This window comes from Ostrea edulis, chromosome 5 (assembly GCF_947568905.1).
Source record: "Ostrea edulis chromosome 5, xbOstEdul1.1, whole genome shotgun sequence".
NCBI lineage: Eukaryota > Metazoa > Mollusca > Bivalvia > Ostreida > Ostreidae > Ostrea > Ostrea edulis.
Window position 1 is genome coordinate 12,560,746 of NC_079168.1, and position 23,492 is coordinate 12,584,237.

At 34.6% G+C, this 23,492-nt stretch overlaps 2 protein-coding genes across 2 annotated transcripts in view; both read left to right on the forward strand.

Annotated features, from left to right (window-relative positions):
- The window catches only part of LOC125649529 (TALPID3 protein-like), an 81,667-nt gene that overhangs the window by 29,137 nt on the left and 29,038 nt on the right, over positions 1-23,492 (forward strand). Inside the window, exons 9-11 of the mRNA XM_056166716.1 lie at positions 12,208-12,310; positions 17,031-17,075; positions 18,521-18,586. Of these exons, the coding sequence (XP_056022691.1) occupies positions 12,208-12,310; positions 17,031-17,075; positions 18,521-18,586 (214 nt within the window). The remainder of the gene's footprint in view (positions 1-12,207; positions 12,311-17,030; positions 17,076-18,520; positions 18,587-23,492) is intronic.
- LOC125649528 (probable E3 ubiquitin-protein ligase IRF2BPL) lies at positions 897-4,056 on the forward strand. The gene has a single exon (XM_048877102.2). The coding sequence runs from the start codon at positions 1,751-1,753 to the stop codon at positions 3,569-3,571; it is 1,821 nt and encodes a 606-aa protein (XP_048733059.2). The 5' UTR covers positions 897-1,750; the 3' UTR covers positions 3,572-4,056.

Below are 23,492 nucleotides of genomic sequence, written 5' to 3' on the forward strand. Positions count from 1 at the left end.
AAACATTGGGAATGTAATTGCCAAATTTAACCATTTTATTTTCTCTGAAATGGATGGGTTTGGAACGTAAATAATGTTAAGTTATATATATCTCTGGTATAAGTATCTATAAAACGGTTACAGTGAATGACGCTCCGTCATTGGATAAAACGCATCACGTGATTGCCATCTAAATGAGTGGCAAATTTTAGACGGTAGCATGGCGTTCGGAACGTTTCTTAATTGTATTTCTTCTTATACATATTTATATATAAGATATATTGGTCTTCGACACAACAAAAAACTTATTCGGTTTCTTACTGACTGTCTATAGAAATGTGTCAGGTTGTTAGATTCCATAGACGGTTCGGTTCCACCTTACCAACCCGACAAATTTCTGTAGACAGTCAGTAACAAACCTCATAAGTAACAATATTCGGTGTTCTACATTGTATGTTTTGTTAGCAATAAAAAATTGAGAAAAAATAAGCAAAATAGCAAATAATAATTTCTTGATTGTTTACCGATTCCTCGCCATTGCAACATTGACGATAATGTAAAGAAAACAATTTATAACCTTCACTGATTTTTTCATAACCTTGTTTTTCTCGGATGTAATTAAACTCGCGACTTCTGTAATTTATTGCACAATGGATGCAGCGGTGAAAGTTGCAAAAAATAACTTCAACTCAGCGGAAATCGATGGTTGATGAAAATAGAACTACTGGCTAAGTACCAATTATCTGTGACTGTGACGTCATTTTGAACATCGAACGATTTGTTTCCATGGCGAGAAGAAAATTGGGACACACGCGCTATGGTTCTCACACCGTTTCGATAGATTTTTTCATTGATTTTCTGTTTTGAATACAGTTTCTTTTTACGAGATATGGACCCCCTCTCTGACTTAAATGCTTGGTTATTGATGTCCCTGTCTGTGCTCCAAGTTCATATCGGCGAAATCTGGAAATCGCGTTCCTGTCACGAACGTCAAATGACATAAAGACACGCAAATGAACGCGATTTAATTAATTCTAAGCAAGGATATTTGTTTGCAGCACGAACTTTCTCCATTTTATCAACACAACTTTCTCCAATTTTCATGCCGAAGCATATAATTCACGAATACACCAATTACTGCATGTAAATGTCTATTCCGGGACGTGGTATTGCTGGTGTATAATGTAGCAGTTATCGCGTGTTGACCCGTTGTTTAGGTAGGAATTCCCTGTCTCGAGCCAGTTTAAATAAAAGCCACCTTTTGGTGAAGACGTGTCATTTTGATTTAAAGCATATCATAACAAAATACGTCTGAGCCGATTTGATAATTATGCGTTCTTCGGTCACCGGGAGATGAATGGATAGTCGAGATATTTTGTAAGCTTGCGTGATACTGTATTATTTTTTTTTTCTGATGTCTCCATCGGATCTCCTCGCTAGTACATTTGGAATCCAATTACAGTTGCGTGCAGATGCTCTATGGATGGTTTTCCGGTAAACAGCGCGCATTGTGCAAGTAGAAATATAATGTGTGTATCACTAGAGTAACTGTCGACTGTGCAAACCATACGTGAAGGATGATTGAGTTTTAAGTGGAAATCCGCATGCGCAAGAATGCTCTGTATTGTTGATTTTCAAGTGGATGGCGGTTTTGTTGACATTCGTGTGTGTGATGCAGGGGAGTGTTGACGTATGAAGAAAACTTAGTGACTGCACTGGGATAACATTTACCTTTCCTGTGAATTTTTGCTGTGAATTTTTGTGTTTGACAATGTCAATGCCACACCGCACACAGAGACAGCAGTGCTATCTGTGTGATTTACCCCGCATGCCCTGGGCTATGCTACACGACTTTTCTGAGCCGGTGTGTCGGGGATGCGTCAACTACGAAGGAGCAGACAGGATAGAAATGGTGCTGGAGAGTGCACGGAGTATGAAACGTTCACATGGATTCCACGAGAGCCGTCAATCTATGAAACATCATGGGCTACCACCCCAGAGGACTTCCATTGACCAGCATGGATCCATAGACCACCCACGTGGTCATCACCCACCTCTGGAACGTTATGATAGCCGCTCAAGAAACATAATGAACGACTATAACTCACCCCCACAGAACCATTCCAACGGAGTTGTTCCACCCCGAGTTGAGGACCAACTGCCAGATCACCACCGTGGGCCCAACATTCCAATATCGTCTGCTCGTGCAGTATCGGCAGTATTCCCGATACATCATCTCCCGGACCACAATGCTCGCTTCTGTGCTCATCCCCAGGGACGGCCTGGATATGGACCAAATCCTAATGTTACTTCCATGGGTGGACATAGTTTGCAGCATACAAAGAAACGTAGCGCTGACCATGATGACGATGAAGTCACTGGTGGTCATCATGAAGATAACATCTTCAAGTTTACCTCACCAGAAGACATGGCGAAGCGTCCACAAATTGTTCGTGAAACTATCGCAGCCTTGTCGTCGGCAGTACCATTTGAAATCCGATTCAAAAAAGACCATCATTTTGTCGGTCGTGTTTTTGCATTTGATTCCACTTCCAAAAATGGTGTTGACTTTGAATTGAAGGTTTTCATGGAATATCCTCTTGGTTCAGGTAATATTTATAACAGTGCATCAAGTGTCGTAAAACAAATGCATGTAGACAGTATCAAAGATGTGGGCAAAGGACTGTCATCAGGTTACAAGTATCTAGAGTATGAAATGAAACACGGTTCAAACGACTGGAAAATTTTAAGTGAACTTTTATCGGAGACCGTGAGATTCTTTAAAGAGCAAGTAAAACCGGAAATAATCCCGTCCCCATACCACAACCCCAGCTTACCACCATTGCCCACACCAAGTACAAGACCACATGTACCTTTGGCCCACACTAGAAGCCAAGGCTCTCATGGATCGTTTGAGGGGCAGTCCAAAAAACGGAAAGCATCCCCAGAGCCAGATAACGATTTCGGGGAACAGAGAAAACGTCAGCAGTGGATACAAAACCAATCAGAGGTACTGAAGATGACCATTAATTCCATTAATTCAACGGGATATACATCTGCAGGTTCCTCATCGACCTCCCCCACCAGTAACCATACCCCCACACCTCCAGAATGCACAAATATCAATGGTCCTTCGCCAATGGCAGCACTAATGAATGTCACCGATAACATTTCTTCCGGTCCTGTTTCGCCAAACAACCGAAATTCTCATAATTCTCCGGGTGGTTCTCAAGTGCCATCTGCTGCAAGACGAGGACCACACATGTCTATAAAGGAAGGCACGTCTTCATCGTTGTTGGAAACTAACGTTCAGAGCTCAGAAACTTTAAAATGTACGCTCTGTCACGAGCGTCTTGAAGACACCCATTTTGTACAATGCCCTTCTGTTAGTGAGCACAAGTTCTGTTTCCCATGTTCTAGAAATAGCATCAAGATGCAAGGGGCTGGTTCGGAGGTTTATTGCCCCAGTGGAAAAAAGTGTCCCTTGGTTGGGTCCAACGTGCCATGGGCCTTTATGCAAGGTGAAATTGCAACAATACTTGGTGGTGATGTCAGGCCAGACATGAACATCAAAAAAGAGCGAGACACGTGACTGAAATATGAAAAGATTTTTTTTAAAAGAAAACCGTAACCCAAAACGGTTTTAATTATCTCTCCAGTTCTGTTGTTGAAAGTTACCTTTGTCTTGAAAGCAGGAAGATGTTTGAGAGGGATTTATTTGAGAAAAGAAGGAGTCTCGCAATCGTTTTATTGGAGACCAAGCATCATTTCTAGATGGCGCCGAATGATTTGATCGACCAAAGGATTTCCGCAGGCAGAAAACATGCTTAAAATCTGGACACGAGAATTGTGAAAACATTTGTTCGCTCTAACAAGCTTCGTTTACACCGATTTTCATGTTGTTTTTTCAACAGTTGTTTTAAGCATTGTGAATATGTAACATTCATCCTCACGTCATTTGTTGTCTACTTTCGCATCAAACGACTTCTGCGATTTGTGCTGTTAAAATCACGTTTTTATCACTTCAACGCACACACGTTAACTTTTTTGTCGTGATATAAATGTTGATGTATTGTGTTTTTTGTTTGTTGGTTTTTTTTCCCTCTTCATCTTTAAGAGCTGTTATAATCGTTATGTATGTTAATTATTCGTGATACATATGAAAACTACAAAAATTATATTCTGACGTGTGCTTTTGTTTGTCAATTTCAATAACAGACAGAAACAATAGCATTCCTCACGGGGAAATAAAAAAAAATCGTCTGCACCGTCTTTGCTGCCTATTTCATTGACTCGCTTTCCTTGAATTTTGCAATAGTAACCCACATGTATTTATTATCGCAACAGAGAGGGATTTATTCGTCGTATTTCAAATATCGTTCGTTGCGGCGTAATGTATGAAACAAGAAGCACAATTTATTTCAAGGCCAAAATATTTTATTAATCTTGAAAAAAGTTTTAACAAGAGTTACACGTAGAAATAAATGGAAAATTCGTCTGCACCGTCTTCTTTGCCTATTCATTGACTTGCTTTCCTTGAATTTTGCAATAGTAACCTACATGTACAGTTTATTATCGCAACAGATCGTCGCATTTCAAATATCGTTTGTTTGCGGCGTAATATATTTTTAACAATGAACCATCATTTAATTTAAGGCAAAAGCATTTTATAAATCCTGAAAAAAGTGTTTACAAGAGTTTTAAAAGATGAGAGCCATGCAGGCTGTCGAGAACTTATTTCCGTTCTCGCTCTTCACAAGGTACTCATTTTACTGTGACCACGTGTTATTCGATGAACTATGCACGTTATATAGCCAATAACTTGTCCTCGTCTTTAGTACATTTAGGACTCGTAACCTAGCCTCTGTGAACTTCAAATGCAATGTAATATTTGTGGACGTTTAGAGAAAAAAGGTTGTTTATGAAAACAATCGCCCTGCCGCCAAAGGACGCTGCATGTTACTGATATTATACAGCATTCATATGTTATTAATAGATATAAACAACTTCAAAATATGTAGTTTAAAAAAATCCCAAGGCATCACAGATACTTCAGAATTTACGCCAGGGGTCCACTGTTTGCAGAAGGGTTAGCGGTCGACACAAACCGCAGATGTGCAGTTTATAAGCATACTGACGCACATAACAATTCCTTGTAACGATATTTATTTTAGACTACCTTGAGTCATAAAATTTGTCGTCACGTCCCCTGACGATTGAAATATTTGAAGGATGGCAGTAACTGCCACTAGGGCGGACCTACATCTATTTTTAGTGTCCCACGTCATCACGAAAACTGAAAAGGAAAGAAGGGGGGGGGGGGGGGGGGTAGGCGACACTGTTCCAAACGCCTTTGAAATATGGTATGCATTGAAATAGGTGGTCGTAACTACTGTTTATGAATGTCACAACGCTTGCGTCATACGACGGTCGCATCTTCATCATCATCGTTAACAGTTGAAATTGTAAACCATGTACCTGCAGTTTCAGTGTGTTTTATTTCTCGATAAAAGCTAGAAACCTTTACAAAGGAAAATAAGATAATCTGCATAATTTAAGCCTCCCCTTAATACATGCAGCATAGACACGTATTCCTTTAATGGTATTTTATTATGCATCAGGTATTTTACCTTTCGTATATTGTACATGATAAAAATGTTCAAGGCATTTACGTATGTAGTAACATTCTTTAAATGTAAACTCTCTCTCTCTCTCTCTCTCTCTCTCTCTCTCTCTCTCACTTAGCAAACACAGTTATTTTAAAATAAGTTTATGGATATTTATTTAGTAACCTGTATCATACCCAAGAGGAATTAAAATCAGAGACCCATTCCTTTGAAACTCGGACCAGGAATCCGACCGCTGTATAATATCTTAGAGCCTGTCAAAAAGACAACAAAAATTGATTGCTTGTAAATCTGACATTTTGAAAGTTTGAGAAAGTTTTATCTGTTATGTCAGTTCATGTTTAGGTTTTTATTAATCTGGATTTTAGAGTTTTCCCAAGAAATAGTTCGGTTGTCCAGTCTTGTTGAGGGTGGGTCACTCGTATTTAAGAGGCCTGCATGACAAATGCACTTGACCTCCCTATTTCATCCCAATGATTCAAATATTTTATCACTACTTTGAAAAAGACTCTTAAAGGATAATTAGTTGTTTTTGGTGCTACGCAAATATTTGTGTAAAACATATTGTATACTCGTAGGGTCTCAAACGAGTTTTGCAATAAAATATTTTCATTCAGTTCATTTTAATGGTGTCCAGGCAGTATAATTTGTTTACATATTTAGAATTCAAACAGAGAGGAAAAATAAGTCCAGAGGCATTGGATTTTTGTGAGTTGTTGATAAATTGGGTCATCAATCAATCAGCTGATGAGAAGAGCCCCCCCCCCCCCCCAACACACACACACACACACACACAAGCATATTGAAATCTAAAGTTTCATTTCATTAAATTTTTAGTTACTTATTGAAGCATTAGCACTGTATGAAGTATGCTTGTGTAAAACGTTGCTGTTCATGTGCTCATGATTTTTCAAAATGAATTTTTTTTAATATTTACATTTTACTTTCATTCCTGTCAGAATATTCTCAGCCATTAGATGTACTATATATTGATCAGATTCATACACACACTGTTCACATTCATGAGGAAATGACTATCATTTCAGTGGATAAAGCTATCACAGGCACAAACACTGGAAATGGAAATTTATTTATATATTTTATAACCATATCTTGTTCACAAATATCACTACTTTTGTTAACCTTTTTTAGACCCCCAGTCATTGTCCCTGGGGTGAGAGCCTAGTATTGTACAGTCATTGTACAATTGTATAAAACCAGCAAGTCCAGGTTGATAAGGACAACAAAGGGCCAGATGAAATGTTCTGCTGATACTCGGAATCTATAACTGGTTTGCTTGTGACAGATTATTTCCCAGGAATTCCTGTGTTGCCAGACCCCAACACTTATCAAAATCAATCTGTTACCTAGCACGTATTGTGTTTGGAGTCAACATGGTGATACGGCACTCCACCACCATTGCTGAATGTATAGAAGGAAATGTTCTTACGTGTAGGAATCTTATCTTAAGAAAAATATGAATTAGCATTTGACATGATGCAATATGTCACTCCATTCCTGGTTAAGCATGATGCTTTCAAACTTTTTTTCATGTCAGGTTTGAAGGTAAATTTTTATTATGCACATTCTTTTAGATTTGTACAATTTGCTTTAAAGTTCTGAATCAAACATATGAAATACGGAACTTTTTTTCCAAAGTGAGAATATCAAAGATGAATCTAAAATATCTATATAGGATATGATGGTTTAAAAAATATGTTATTCATTTTTATGGCATATCAGAAAAGTTGTCATTCTCTTACCTCAATAAACATTCTCCTTCATAAACATTTTCTCCTTGATAAGCATTCTCTCCTCCATAAACATTATCTCCACAATAAACATTCTCTCCTCAATAAACTCCTCAATAAACATTCTCTTTTTGATAAACATGCTCCTTAATAAACATCCTCTCTTTAATAAACATTCTCTCATTAATAAACATTTTCTCTTTAATAAACATTCTCTCCTGAATAAACATTTTCCACAATACACATTCTCTCGGTAAACATTCTATCCTCAATAAACATTCTCCCAATAAACATTTTCTCCTCAGTAAACATTCTCCTCAGTAAATATTTTCTCCTTGATAATCATTCTCTCCTCAATACACATTCTCTCCTTAAACATTCTCTCCTTAATACACAGTTTCTCTTTAATAAACATTCTCTCCTCAATATACATTTTCTCTCAATAAACATTATCTCCTCAAAAAATATCTTCTCCTCAATAATCATTCTCTCCTCAATACACATTCTCTTAAACATTATCTCCTCAGTAAACATTATCTCCTTGATAATCATTCTCAGAGTCCTCAATAAACATTCTCTCCTCAATAAACATTATCTCCTCAATAATCATTCTCTCCTCAATATACAGTCTCTTAAACATTATCTCCTTGATAAACATTCTCTCCTCGATAAACATCTCTTTGATAAATGTTCTCTCTTAAAGTGTATCACTATAATGATTCATTCACAGGCTCTGGGTTGCAACTTCTTTAGGAGAACAGAAAAATGGGGCAGTAAAGTTCAGAAATTAATCTGAAATCAAAGTACACAGTGCCAGTTACAAAAGCAAATTAATATCACCTATAATCAGTCACGTTTGAGGTGGAAAGAATTTTTTTTAAAATTAAAATCCATGTGGTTAGATGATGCATTCAGTAATTTGAATGTTTTCAGTCTTTGATACATGTTAAACACAAAGTAACATTGATTTGCATGCAGATGTTGCATGTCACTAAATATCAGTGTATAATGAAACTAGGCTAATTCTTATACCTTGTTACTGCAGTCAAACCTCAATATCTCAAACATGATGGTACAGTGAAAAAACTTTGAAAATATCCTAGGGTTTGAGATATTGTGGTAAAAATACATATAAAGAAAATGTAGTTGGGACTTCCAACTCACTTCAACATATCCAGGGTATTTGAGATTTCAACATATCCAGGGTATTTGAGATTTCAACATATCCAGGGTGTTTGAGATTTCAACATATCCAGGGTATTTGAGATTTCAACATATCCAGGGTATTTGAGATTTCAATGTTTGAGATGTCAAAGTTCAACTGTATTTAAAACATTGTTTGTTTACCCATGTGAAGCCATCACTTTTTTCACTCTACAAAATTTTGAAAATTTATTTCAAAATCTGACACTTTGTATAGAATTTTACTTATTTAAAAAAAATAACTTAGTGAAGTGATTTGCTTATTGAATGTTGCTAGTTTACAGTGGGGGGGGGGGGGGGGGGTTGGAGTTGGCTAGGAAATAGAATGTTTATCTACTTTACCTACCCATGTAGGGCAAAATAGTGATTTCAAATTAGTATAAAGTTAGCCAAAGGGCTAATAGCTCAAGGTTGGGTGCCTTTTTGTTGGAAAGGAGTAGAAATTAGGGTTTCAAATGTATAATGCTTATGTTGTCCAAGTATCTGATCAAAAAGTTAAAAAGAAATAATCAGAATGTCAAAATATAACACAATATACTTTTTACTTAAGGTCATTGGAAAGACCTTGACATATATACATATATAAAGTAAAGTTAGATAGTGAAATTCCTCAAGTGGTCATATCTTAGTGCAAACATTATACAGAAGGATAGAACATAAAGATGTTTTCTTTACTAAAGGTCATGGAATGACCTTGACAAATTATGAAGTACAAGCAAAATATGTATAATTGGAAAGTACTTACATTTATCAATGATAAACTTACGATGCTTCAAAGTTGTTTATAATTCTGGATATAAACTATCACATGCAAATGCAAGCTGTCAACATAACATAAAATAACATTTTTGATAGAGGGACCTAATTTCAAATTCTGTGCGGCTGTATGATACATGTTGTGTTAGATTATACAGGGCCATTCTGCTGTAATCCTATTAAATAATTTAGCAATTATCACAGTTTTCTGATGCATTGATAGGAATTTCTCTACAGGTACTTAAGCTATAATGCTTTGAAAAATTGTTTTTAAAATGGGGTCAAATACCTTCTAGATGTACTTGAATTTATTTTGTTTTCTTAATAAATGAAAATAAATTGTTTTGTTTTCTGACAGACATAATATGACATATAGCTTAATTTATTCAACTCAAGTTTAATTTTAACTGTAAGCCAAAACTAAAATTAATTTGAAAATTTCAGTAAATAAAGTAGCCATAACATAAAATAGGCATTAAAAACTGTTGACTCTTTATAAGACAAGAAACTGTGAAAATAATGAGGCTGCATACTTAGTCGTCAAAGCGCAGAAAAATGAGGTGGAGGTTTGACCGGAAATGTGTGCGAGAAATGTCTTGCCTGCACACCTTTATGATGAAAGCAAATTTGTCTAATGGGAAAATAACTCCAGAACTTTATATAATTAAGACCGTCTCGTGACACAATCATCACTTTCTATAATGAACACACATAAATAAAAAAAGAGATGTCTATGATGAGAGCTGTTGCGGGCCTAGAGTATATAAGGGCAATGTGATTTATGAGCAATCAACTTAAAAAGACAGTGCTCAAAATGACAATGATTTGGTGTTAAATGACAAATGTTTTTATCATAATGAAGTGATCATTTGAATAATGTGCAAGAAAATTTATATTCGCAGAGAAGTAACAGATTTATTTGGAATGAAAAAGAAAAGATCAAAAATATTCTTTTATTTATCTGTTTTATTTATTTATTTTTGTTTTTTGTATTCTAATATGGGAGAGATGTGATTTGTCAAGGCTGAGAGAAATGGTGTGAAGACATGAACAAAGATTATACTCTTGTTTTTCAACCAAACATCACATACCAAGAACATAGTCCTCTAATTTACATGCAAGACATGTTCAAGTGATTTAGAAAGGACCGGTGTAAGCACGTATTAAGTATTCAAGACCAGAATTCAGAAGAAATTTGATTCACATTTGACAAATAATGTTAACTCCTTGAAATGTTTTTGATGAGCCTGGGGACCCAATAAAAGGAATAGTCTTTTTAGTCTGTCTTAGCAGCAGAAACACACGCAGCTAATGCTATTGGAAAGCCATTTGTCAATAAATGATATGGTACTTGCTTTTCACGAAATATTTTATTAACTTTTGATTACCACATGCATCAATAAAAATGATTTCATTTATTTCTCTGAAATATTTTATTCCTAGTTAACAGCTGCAAGAGAAGTGCCTTTTAAAACTAGGTTGAGAGTGTAATCATTATATTTAGAATGAATGAAATTCTATATTTTGAAATAACCGTTGCCGAGTAATTTCAAAATTCTGTTGGATTCCGTCTTAATTCTGAAAACTAACACATGCAGATTAAACTTCTGTTTGAATGGCATCTCAAATTTATTTTCTAAACTATAATAAACAATTAAACTTGTTATGAAAATACTATCATTTTGGATCCTCGGAAAATGCATTGAAACTGAGCGTCCTGAAGTGTTTGATCAGTTAATAGAGAAGAGTCAGTTTATAAGCTACCCAACGCTGACGTCAGGTCATTCATTGAATATTTCACAGGATGGGAATTTTGCAACACTCTCTCCTTTGTATTTGGAAACATTTAAAGGTACATTGTATACAAAAATGAACAAGAGACAAAAATACCTCAAAGCACAAACACATGCTGAGATCCTTCGTGTAATGTTTGTAGGTATTCTAAATACAATAAATCAGATAGGGTGCCGATTGGTAAAAATGAAGTACTGGGATCAAACATTTGGTTCATATTAAGAGCAATTCTCTGTCACGACCAACTATTGTGGTACACACTGAAAATTTTTCCAGTGTAAAATTGTCATCATTCCATAAAGATACGTAAAATCTTTAAAAAATATTGTTATACTTATTCTGAAAAGTGGCTAATTTCCATAGTGATGAGCTATTTATATAGAAAAAACAGGAAAATTGGAGTTTTGGGAAATTTCATTTCAATTTTAAATATCACGAATATTTGACAAGGAATTTTATGCTACATGCAGAGATATAGTAGAAACAAATTTGATGAATATATAAATGATCTGAAAATGGTATTGTTTTAGCACAGCTCATAATTCAAGCTTAAATATATAAATGACCAAATTTTAGCAGTTTTACCGTGTACTTTGACCAACTTCTGAGCGAAAAGCCAGCCACATTAAAGATAATCAAATATTAATTTATTAAGAAGAAGGTAAATAAATTTAAAAAAAAAAATGTTTTGTATATAAGGTTTCATGGATATAACCCTTCTCTCAGAAAAGCCAGAAAATTTTTCACTGGTATTTCATTTTTTGAAGTAGGTCAGTTTGACCCAGATTTTAAGATGATGTACTGCACGCTTTTTGATAATGGAAAGTTTACTTTAAATGAAATCATAAATACGCATGTCATTCTAAACTGATATGTCGTAAGTCAAAAAAGATGACTTTCCAAGAGAAGATTAGAGCGTTGACATTACACCTGTTGTTTGAATATATACAAAGTATTTTGTCAGTTCATGGAACACACATTCGCTAGTCTGTATCTAACGTCATTGTTGTTTTTTGTTTTATAGATTGAGGGAGAGGGTATGGAACACACATTCGCTAGTCCCGCATCTAATGTCATTGTTGTTTTTTGTTTTATAGATTGAGGGGAGAGTGTATGGAAAAGTCTCCGTCTGTAAAGAGAGCAGAGAAACTGGTCCACCAGATAGAAGATGTCAAGGAGAAGCTTGAACAGGAAGTCTCAGTAAGCTGAATGTTTGGCTAGAGGCTACACTTCCACAATTCATAAACAAATTGGTCACACTTCCACAGTTCATAAACAAAATGGCCACACTTCCACGGTTTATAAACAAATAAACAAAACATCTGCTCTATAGGCTACATGTCCACAGTTTATAAACATCTGCTGTTCAACTCTAACAAGCAAGTGCATGATCTAGGTCCCCTTCCTACAATTCTGTTCAAGTGCTCCTTCCAGCACTCTCTACTTTTGGAGGAAGCGCAAAGAGAATTATGGGAAATAGACCATTTTAGCCACTGCAGGATTGACTAATATAAGAGACTATCCTTTAACATTTTATATGTAACATACCATCTTTGGTGTAAAGGCTACTTTCTCATGTTTCAGCAATATGTAAAGGGTAAATTTTCACATAATTATGAACAACAGCAGAATATTATGAATGAAACACTTTCACATAAATGTCCATGCTTTTAAACATATATTTTGCATCTATGATATACATATAATTCCAATATCATTTATTACAATTGTTTTGATTGGACAAAAATAAAACTGAACAAGAGTTTACACATCAATAAATCCGAAAACGCGATGTATTCATACACGCCTGAAAACAAATAACATTGTGCAGGGAAACTATTCAAATTTTTGCAATTGTTAATAAAGTGAACGAATTGGAATTATAAGAATCAAACATTCTTTTTGAAGAATTTATCGATGTGTAAACTCCGGACATTTTACTCACAAACTTAACATAAAAGTGCTTTGCACTTTTATTCAGTTTGTGAGTAAAATGTCCGGAGTTTACACATCGATAAATTCTTCAAAAAGAATGTTTAATCCTATAGTAACACCTATGACATGCATATTTTACATATATGACATGCATCTTATATATGACATACATATTTTATACCTGTGACATACATATTATACATCTATCAAATACATATTATACACCTATAATTCCAATGTTATTTATTACAAGTGTTTTGATTGGACAAAAATAAAGCTGAACAAGAGTTTATACATCAATAAATCCGAAAACGCGATGTATTCATACACGCCTGAAAACAAATAACATAGTGCGGGGAAACTATTCAAATTTTTGCAATTGTTAATGAAGTGAATGAATTGGAATTATAAGAATCAAACATTCTTTTTGAAGAATTTATCGATGTGTAAACTCCGGCCATTTTACTCACAAACTTAACATAAAAGTGCTTCGCACTTTTATTCAGTTTGTGATTAAATGTCCGGAGTTTACACATCGATAAATTCTTCAAAAAGAATGTTTAATCCTATAATAATATGCATATGTCTATGACATACATATTACCATCCATGACGTACTAACATATTTTACACCTATAACATACTTTCTTTAGCCTACATAAAGCTATGCATACAAATTGAATATGCAATTTCCGAGTCGCCCAATAGTTATTTCCATTTGATGAACTCTAATGCATGGTGAGACACAAAATATGTTTTTGTATTCACGCGATGGGCACAAATGTTTATCGTTGCGTTCATATATTGCCTAATGGACAATTACCAGACATTGTGCAACCACCCAAACTGTAAGGACAGGAAGTTTATGAGTATTTGGTTTTAAAATTGCTCAAACAAAAATTGATAATCACCTTCTTTCTTTCATTAATGCATCACTTGTGTAGAAGAGGAAATAATTGATTTCATGTTTAATTTATTGGCCTATTTCAAACAAATTATTTTTGATATGGTCAGTTTAATGTATACTAACAGCTGATATAAACAAAATTTTCACTTTCAGAACTTTTATCCTTATTTAACATAGCCAGTCTATACTATATGTATACAATTTGTACCCACCCAAGCGTTCAACAAAATACTGAACGTACCTCCATCACAAAAGAGCTGATATCTCGGAAATTGTGTATTGTACACCTATAACATACATATACATCTATGACAGGCATTCAGGCATACATAAGATTGTTGACTTTGGATGGGGTCACACTTCCATATTGATGACTATTGCCTGCATGGCTTTATGTCTGCTGATGGACCTGTTTATCTCAGACCTCAATCAACATGCTTTTTCCTTTGTTTGATGTTTTCTCTATTTTTAAGTACAGCGATTATATATATAAATTTCATTTAAAGGTATTCCAAATACTCCTTTCCTTTCAATAAATCATAAATGTCAGTCTCTATAGTTGTTTTTGCATAAACAAATGTTGGTGCATCTTTTGTGCATTTATTATGATGTGATAAGATTGAAAACATAATTGTAATTCAGTGTCTGTGACATAATGACTTCACAATAACCTGTCTGTGACATAATGACATCACAATAACCTGTCTGTGACATAATGACACAATGACATCACAATAACCTGTCAACAAATCAAGTAACAAAGAGTTATTGTTGCGGAAAATTCAGAGCAGCATCTTTGCAGCGGCCTTTTCATATAAGAAAAATGTTAACCAAGGAGTCTTGGAAAATTGATGGTAAAAAATGGTTGAAAGATGTTCATAAATATATTTCTCTCAGATATCTGTAGTAATTAATGTGAAATGTTTTTATTTTTGTTACAGTGTCTTCCAAATCATTGATTTCCATATATATACTGTAATATACATGTATCTTAAAAATATATAGAAATGAGCATGAAAATTCAATTGATTTCACATGATGTAAATGTGCATAAAAATTATTCACCCATAGATCCTCCCATATAAAATTATATATGCAATCATTTTTGTCCTGGAAGCAAAAATTGTTAATTGTTTAGTCATTAATTATTAAAAATTATCCTTTGTTTCAATAAAAGCATTCTTAAAGTCATAGTCAAAGCATTTACAAGTCAGTAGGTTCACTTGAGGATAAAATGGCTTCGATCGATCTTATCCAAGTCAAACAAATATGGAAGAACAGCTAGGGTACACAAATTCGTAAAGTTCATATGGATTTTTTTATGGCAAAATCACGTATATTTTACATATTTCGAAGAGTTTAAGTATGAGTAAAGTCTACCACGCAAATGAGAAATTATACATATTATAATTAAGTAACCGTTCTATCACTAACCATATTTGAAAATTAAATCACAGATTGTGCATTATACAAAATTCTGAAATATAGCATTTTTGTCTATTTTGAATGAAAATTTTATGCAATGGCTTTATTGAATTATTTTTGACATCTTGATGAACAAATTATGTCATGTAATCATGATGCTCTCTCTTAATGAAAATTATCAACTTTGAATTTCTTGAAAATTGACATTGCCAAATAAGGGCCTTTGAAAATGGCCAATAAATCGTACATGTTTTACGCTTACTTGTAATATTCTGAAGGAGTTCTAATTACTCATGACTGGTGAATAAAAGAATATCTGGATCCAGGGTAAATTGTACAAGGTCATGGTCACAAGAAGAAAATGTGAGGGGGGAAGATGATGGGTCATAACGTTATATTTACTATCGTTACAATAACTGTTACTCTGCGTGATCGAGCTTGCAAATTTTTGGACGAGGCTTCTCGTAGATTTGAATGAAAGAGGTTTGACTTCTCAGGTTCTCAGTGACCAATAACATTGAGAGAATGACATAGCGACAGTCAATGGTCATCCTAACTCACTTTTATTGAAACCATACAGCCAGTCGGTGAGTGAAATTCGCACCCTTGGCTCAGTGAAGCAAAGTGACACACTGCTATTGGAATGATAGTATGTTATTCACAAATGTTTTCTTTGCTATTTCAATATTTATAAAATTTAGGAACTAATACTTAAGACACATAGAGACTTGCTTTGCATGGAAAGTTATATGGAGCATAAGAATCAATCTATATCTTTTTTATTTACAAAGTACAAGGAATATATGGTTGTTTGTATTATGAGGGTTATATAAACATTGGAAAATGTGGGATGATCTGTATCATTGGTTCTGCCCATTGTACTAATTTCCCCATGCTTCCATCATTTATATACCCCCATGATACAGACGTTTCTTGTTTGTTTGCCCTAAATCATGGTCTTTTGTCGTAGACAAGTTTTTCTTATTTTTGTAAGTCTATTGAATTTGTGAAAAACATATTTTTTGTGAAAATAATAAATTTTTGGGAAATTCTTATCCTCAGTCGCAGCCCTTTTTAGTGACAAAGCGCTGATTCACAAATTTTTCATACAGAAAAACAACTCTACAGCATTTTGACCCAATTTTGCAAAAACAAATCTATGCCAAAATAAAACCAAGATTTACAATGACGGATTCAGTATTCAATGTGTCATGACCAACTTTTCTGTAAGGAATGCAATTCTTAGAATTTTTAAGCATACAAATCCAGGTGTAACTTCAACAATCAGCTGACAATGGCACACAAACAAGGAAAATCTGGTGCATCTAAATATTCATTTATCTGATGCCTTTTTGACATTTGATTCAATTATCAAGTCATTTTAGGATGATGTTTGATCTCATTTCTGTAAATGATATGTCAGGCCCAACCCTGTCTATACAAATTATGTCTGATGCAAATACCATATCAGAATATTAAATAGGTAGCTGCCCCAGGCAAGTTATTTTTGAAGCATTGTTAATTGATTTCGTTAAATGAATTTTAATGATGCTTTTTGTGTTCATTGACCAAGTTTCTTTGAATCATTTTGTAACCTACTACAAAGTACATAATGGAAATTTCACTTGAATTGTTGATATTTTTCTGTTGTAGGATGCAGACAAAATACGGAACGAGATGGAAGAGAAGAAACAAAAGGTTGTTCATTCAAATGTTACACTTTCACAGTCCTTGAAATATGTAATGATACTGGAATATAATACCCTGCTTTATTGTTGGTTTATGAATTATGAATACAATGTACTGTTACACACCATTTAGTCAGTGGTTCAGACTAGTAGACAACACTTATGCCACATTTTTTATCTATTGTAAGAATGAAACCTTAATTGTTTGAAAGGTTTTGCCTCTATACCATATGCAAAAGGTCAAGACCACTGGAAAAGGAAATTGTGAAATTCCTTTTATACAAAATTTAAAATTACGTTTGGTATTTGATTTTTACATAATATTTTGCATGGAAATTTGAGTTTATATTGTTTTTAAAGGTCAAATTCTTACATTTCATATCTACGCTTTCAGGATTGCCACCTTGCATAGAGATCTACTTTCCTCTTAGTTTTCCATATCAAAGGTCAAGGTCTATAAAAGAGGAATTCTGAAATTCCTTGAGTACAAGATTTAAGCTGCATTATATTTTGATCAAATTTTCAGGAATGTTACCTTGCATTAAGATCTTTGTTTCCATTGGTTTACAATGTCAAGGTGAACTTTCAAGGTCAGCAGAAGGGAACATCTAGCTTGTGTGCATGACTTTTGAGTGAAGCTAGTACTACTCAGTTTCAATTTGCATGTGTTAGGATGCTGTCTTACACAAAGATGGTTGTAAAAGTCAATTGATAAGGCCATTTGAGAATACTTGAAATTATTTTCTGTTGCAAGGGTGAATTTGTCCCTTCAGTGAGCCTTTGTTTTTTTCGGGGGGGTGTTGGGGGGGGGGGGTTAGAAAGTGAAGTGTTGTGTTAGTTTAATTCAGAAATCTAATTCTGTCTTGACCAAGTTTTTCCTCTCATTTCAAATTTAAAGGACTATATTTGGTACATTACTGATGTATACCCCTATAAAACATTAGAAAACATTTCAACAATTTAGAAATTTAAAATGATCGATTCAGATGTTTAATAAACTTACTATAATACATGTAAATTAATGCCTGTTGGAAATGTACAGATGTTGAAAAGATTGTTTTCATATAATGTTTCTCTGCCATCATAAGGTGATCCATTTACCAATTTCTTTCAATTACAGCAAATACGTTCAAAATATTATACACATTTCACTTCAGAAATAATAGAATGTAGATGTGATCAGACACCATTTTCCCATATGTCTTAAAAATTATATCATCGTTTTGAACATTGTCAGTAAATAATGCCTGATCATGTTTGCGTTTGTTCGTTTTGAACATTATCAGTAAACAATGCCTGATCATGTCTGCGTCTTTTACCCAACTAAAAGACCAAACTGGGTTGTTTTCAATGACATACATTCGATGCCAAAGTACTTCATTAAAAAAATTTTTTTTTTTTAAGTTTATGAAATAAAACAGTACAGGTTGACTTTTGTTTTGTCTATTGAAATAGGATATGGAATATGAGAAGATGAAGATGAAACAGCTTCATGGGCCCTCCCCCTTAGATCCTTATTTGGTATGTATAAGAATGGAGTGAAGGATTGATTTATAGTCGTTGGAAACTGGTGAAAGAAAGAAATGGAACACAGAAACTCTCAAGAGCTACATTCTTTAGAAATATAAATGAAAGGTCTATATGAAAATGATACTGAATCTATATGTAATGTAAAGAACTCTGTCTCTCTTCTACTCGGGCCTATTTCTGTGTCATACATACGAACATCAAACTGCACAATGAAGGCTGTTATTTGTTAGAATATTTTTGTTGCTCTTTTGACGGTGATTTGTCTATAATTTCCTCCACGGATACATGTATTATTTGGTCGTAAAATATTTCACATTCATTCAGAGAGCACTTGATGTATGTGTGCTTTGATATGAAATCAAGCCAGCACAATTTTTAAATCACAATGGATTTAATTTTGATTCAAGCAAAAACTTTTAGTGCACATGTCCTTATGACTGTAGGCAATTAGAATGAGCTAAAACTGTCTCTAGGGTGACATGAGGTCTTTGGAGTGTAACCAGTAATGATTCTCTGAATACATAATCAGCTGTCCTCAGAGTTTCTTTACTGATTTTAATTCTGCCTCGTATTATCAAATTACCATGAAAGTGTGATAAAACACAAGACATGGTCATCTAGTATTATTTGCCAATGAATGTCCAATACTTCACAACTGGATATTGTCGAATAGCTATCAAACTGGATAAATCCGGACAGAATATCATGAGACCCAAGCAATATAAGTTGACATCTCTTTTAATGTTGAATAGTTGATTTATCTGATAGATTTCAGTCGTCTGTGTATTCAATAATGGCTGTCTTGGCCTCCAATGTACCAGAATTTATCTCGTAAAGAATTTGTCAAAGAGTGTTGTGTTACAATACAAGATGTATAAAGAATATATATTATCAGGTAAATGTGCTTTTACATGCAGAAGTACAGACAACAGCCTCAAATGCTGATCAATACACCACTTTACAAAATACAGATAAGACCTACAATTAGAATTTTATTTGTTTTCCATTTACAAACAACCCGGAAGATGTGGCAGCTCAAACCATTTCATTGCTAGTTCATTGATGAAAGCTTTCCAGTATATAATCAAAGTACAAAACCTTACACAGTTCTAAGAATGCTCACTCAAAGGATATCTTCATTAAAAAAGTAGATAGGCTGTGTTCATTCTCGGTGAAAATGAACTGTTCAATAATTGTCACTATTAACATTTGTGCCCAAATTTCCTATCTACCCATGGGTCAAATTTGTGGGTTGTAAAGAGGAAACACAATATATCTGGACTTAGTCATCTGTATAGACAGTAAGCAGGTCAAAGAAAGTTTTTCTTGTCCCAGATATCAATGATTGATCGATTGATTATCGATTCTAATCTTGCAACAACATCTCACTTGTATCAACATGATACAAACTTCAGGCTAGTATCAGATTTCAACCCTCACTGCATGTTTCTTTAAATTTATCACACCCGCTTCTAAGGCCTCCTCCTTTCCTCTCAAAGAATCAAATCTGGCTGTACCTGACCAAGATTAAAACTGAGATATCTCGAGATATCCAGCTGGCAATTGGGAGGCATAAACCTTTGAAATTTGGTCCCCCTGCTTCTGCCTACAGAAATACAGTTCAGCTTTGTATTAAAAAGAATGAAGACCATAATCTACAGTTTACTTTTAATTAGACTTTATCTACCATCCTCAAAACACGGAAATAAGACTTTGCCTTTGGTTAAACAGGCATGATTGCTTTTGTGTGAACTATATTGGGAGTGTGTAGGCAGTCTGAGTCCCGACCTGTAATATCTAGAAGAGTTATGTTTATGTTCACTGCATTTTCAACATAGATAGAATTATGTCAATCAATATTAATAGAACATTTGAGACACATTAAACACCTACACAGATTATAATGAAAGCTCAAAGCCCAAGAGGCTCACAAAGCAGCATTGCTCACCTGTGACATTTAAAAACATGATTTAGAACCCCCATCTGGGCTCACAAAGAAACATTGCTCACCTGTGACATTTAGAAATGTGTGATTTAGAACCCCCATCTGGGCTCACAAAGCAGCATTGCTCACCTGTGACATTTAGAAATGTGTGATTTAGAACCCCCTTCTGGGCTCACAAAGCAGCATTGCTCACCTGTGACATTTAGAAATGTGCGATTTAGAACCCCCATCTGGGCTCACAAAGCAGCATTGCTCACCTGTGACATTTAGAAATGTGTGATTTAGAACCCCCATCTGGGCTCACAAAGCAGCATTGCTCACCTGTGACATTTAGAAATGTGCAATTTAGAACCCCCATCTGGGCTCACAAAGCAGCATTGCTCACCTGTGACATTTAAAAACATGTGATTTAGAACCCCCATCTGGGCTCACAAAGCAGCCTTGCTCACCTGGACATTTAGAAATGTGTGATTTAGAACCCCCATCTGGGCTCACAAAGCAGCCTTGCTCACCTGTGACATTTAGAAACGCCCCATCTGTGAAAGTTCATGAGGTGCAATCACAGAGACAATAGAGTTATATATACCAGTTATTGAATGATTTAATATCAATGTGGGGTTTTTTTTGTATTCCATATGGCATGTTGTATCTTAGAACCTTATTTCTAAATGCCTTTACATAAAATTGTAAGATTAGATTAGAAATATAAAATTGCATGTAATTATGATTTTAACAACAAATTCTGAATATACTTTGCACAATGTCACAACCATGAAAAGGACTATGAATGATAACAGCCAGTGAAACTTGAAAGTTTTAAAGGAAGACTAAATCTTTTATTTCATAAAGCAGATTGTGTCCAGCACAATTTTACATAATTTGTCTGATATTTACAGTCATGTGAAGTCCGTAGCATCTAAACTGATGCAATTTCTCAAATTTTAATCAGATTTAATTAAAATGTTTATTTTCATGAACATTTGTCATCTAGAAAACACAGAGTGCAGCTTTGGACATTCAAAATTTTTCTGTCACATACATGTATATATACTGGAAAGGTAAGAAAGTTTGTCCAAGTCTGTACTCAATAAACTATATAAAAAAAATAAGCTTTTATATCAAATTATAAAAAATAGTGGCAAAATTTCATGTTTGTGATGTCATAATACAAGTTCTACGTCACTTTTATTAAATTGAGAATAACAACTGCATTTCATCAGGATTCTTACACAAAATACTTACAAGAGCACAAATGTGAATTTTGGTGGGCAAATAAAGCCCTTTTTATCACACAAAGTCCTTTTTTGCCCTTTTCTTTCATTACAACCCAAACACCACAATTTTCCTAAAGCATTTTAGTTTCAGAGACTGTGAGCATCATGTGAAACATGCTCAATTCTAGATAACTGTTACAATAATGCAGATTTGTGAAAATAGTTTGTTTCATGCACATGCATGCTGAGCAGAAAATTGAATATTATGGGATAGAGTGTTATGAAAATGTGTCTGCTTACCACATAGCTTTCACACTGCAAACATTTTATATATATACAGTTCAACTTCGGTATCTGGAACACTGATATCTCGTATACCATGGATATGTTGAACACTGATATCTCGTATACCATGGATATGTTGAACACTGATATCTCGTATACCATGGATATGTTGAACACTGATATCTCGTATACCATGGATATGTTGAACACTGATATCTCGAATATCATGGATATGTTGAACACTGATATCTCGTATACCATGGATATGTTGAACACTGATATCTCGTATACCATGGATATGTTGAACACTGATATCTCGTATACCATGGATATGTTGAACACTGATATCTCGTATACCATGGATATGTTGAACACTGATATCTCGTATACCATGGATATGTTGAACACTGATATCTCGTATACCATGGATATGTTGAACACTGATATCTCGTATACCATGGATATGTTGAACACTGATATCTCGTATACCATGGATATGTTGAACACTGATATCTCGTATACCATGGATATGTTGAAGTAATTTGGAAGTCCCAACCACTAATTATTTTAAAAGTATTTTACCTTCAGTATCTCAAATCCTTGGATTTCTCGAAGTTTTTAGGTCACCTGAGTCACTCAGGTGACCTATTGTTGCAATTGGTCTGTGTCAGTCATCATGCATCGTCCGTCATGCATTTACAATTGAACATTTTTAACTTTTCTTGATAACTACCATTCCAATTCTTTTCAAATTTGGTATGAAGCATCTTTTGGACAAGGGGAGCAAAATTGTAAATTTCAGGTCTCCTGCACCCCTATGGTCTGAGGGGCAGGGTAAAACCTGCCAAAAATTGATGATTTCAAAAATCTTCTTCTCTAGAACCACACACTTGTAAGAAAAACTATATGCTTTATGATGTAGAGCAGGAAGGCCTCTACAAATATTGTAAATTTCATGATCCCCAGGGTAGAGGTTTTGACCCCAGGGCGGGGCCAAACTTGGTTTATAATGTTTATGTGTAAAACACTTAAATAACATCTTTAGTGCTATTGATACTAAGTAGATATTTAGAAAGAACAGGTAGTCCTTTACCAAAATTGTAAATTTAATGATCCCAGGGGTAGGGGTTTTGGTATTAGGGTGTGGCCAAGATGGTCAGCTAATAAATGTGTGAACAATAGAACATGTTTAACTTTTCCCATTCCTTTTAAGTTTTATGTGAAGCATCTTTGGAACAAGGACATAAATTGTAAATTTCAGGACTCCTGGGGCCTTAAGGGCAGGGCAAAAACTGCCAAAAATTGACCAATTTTTAAGTCTTCTCTACAACTGCATATCTTTAAGAAAAACTAAATGCATAATGATATAGAGCAGGAAGGCCTCTACCAAAATGTAAATTTCATGATTCCCGGGGTAGAGGTTCTGAATCCAGGGTGGGGTCAAACTTGGTAT

Coding starts and splice junctions, on each gene's coding strand:
- LOC125649528 (XM_048877102.2), top strand. CDS start 1,751: ATGTCAATGCCACACCGCACACAGAGACAGCAGTGCTATCTGTGTGAT.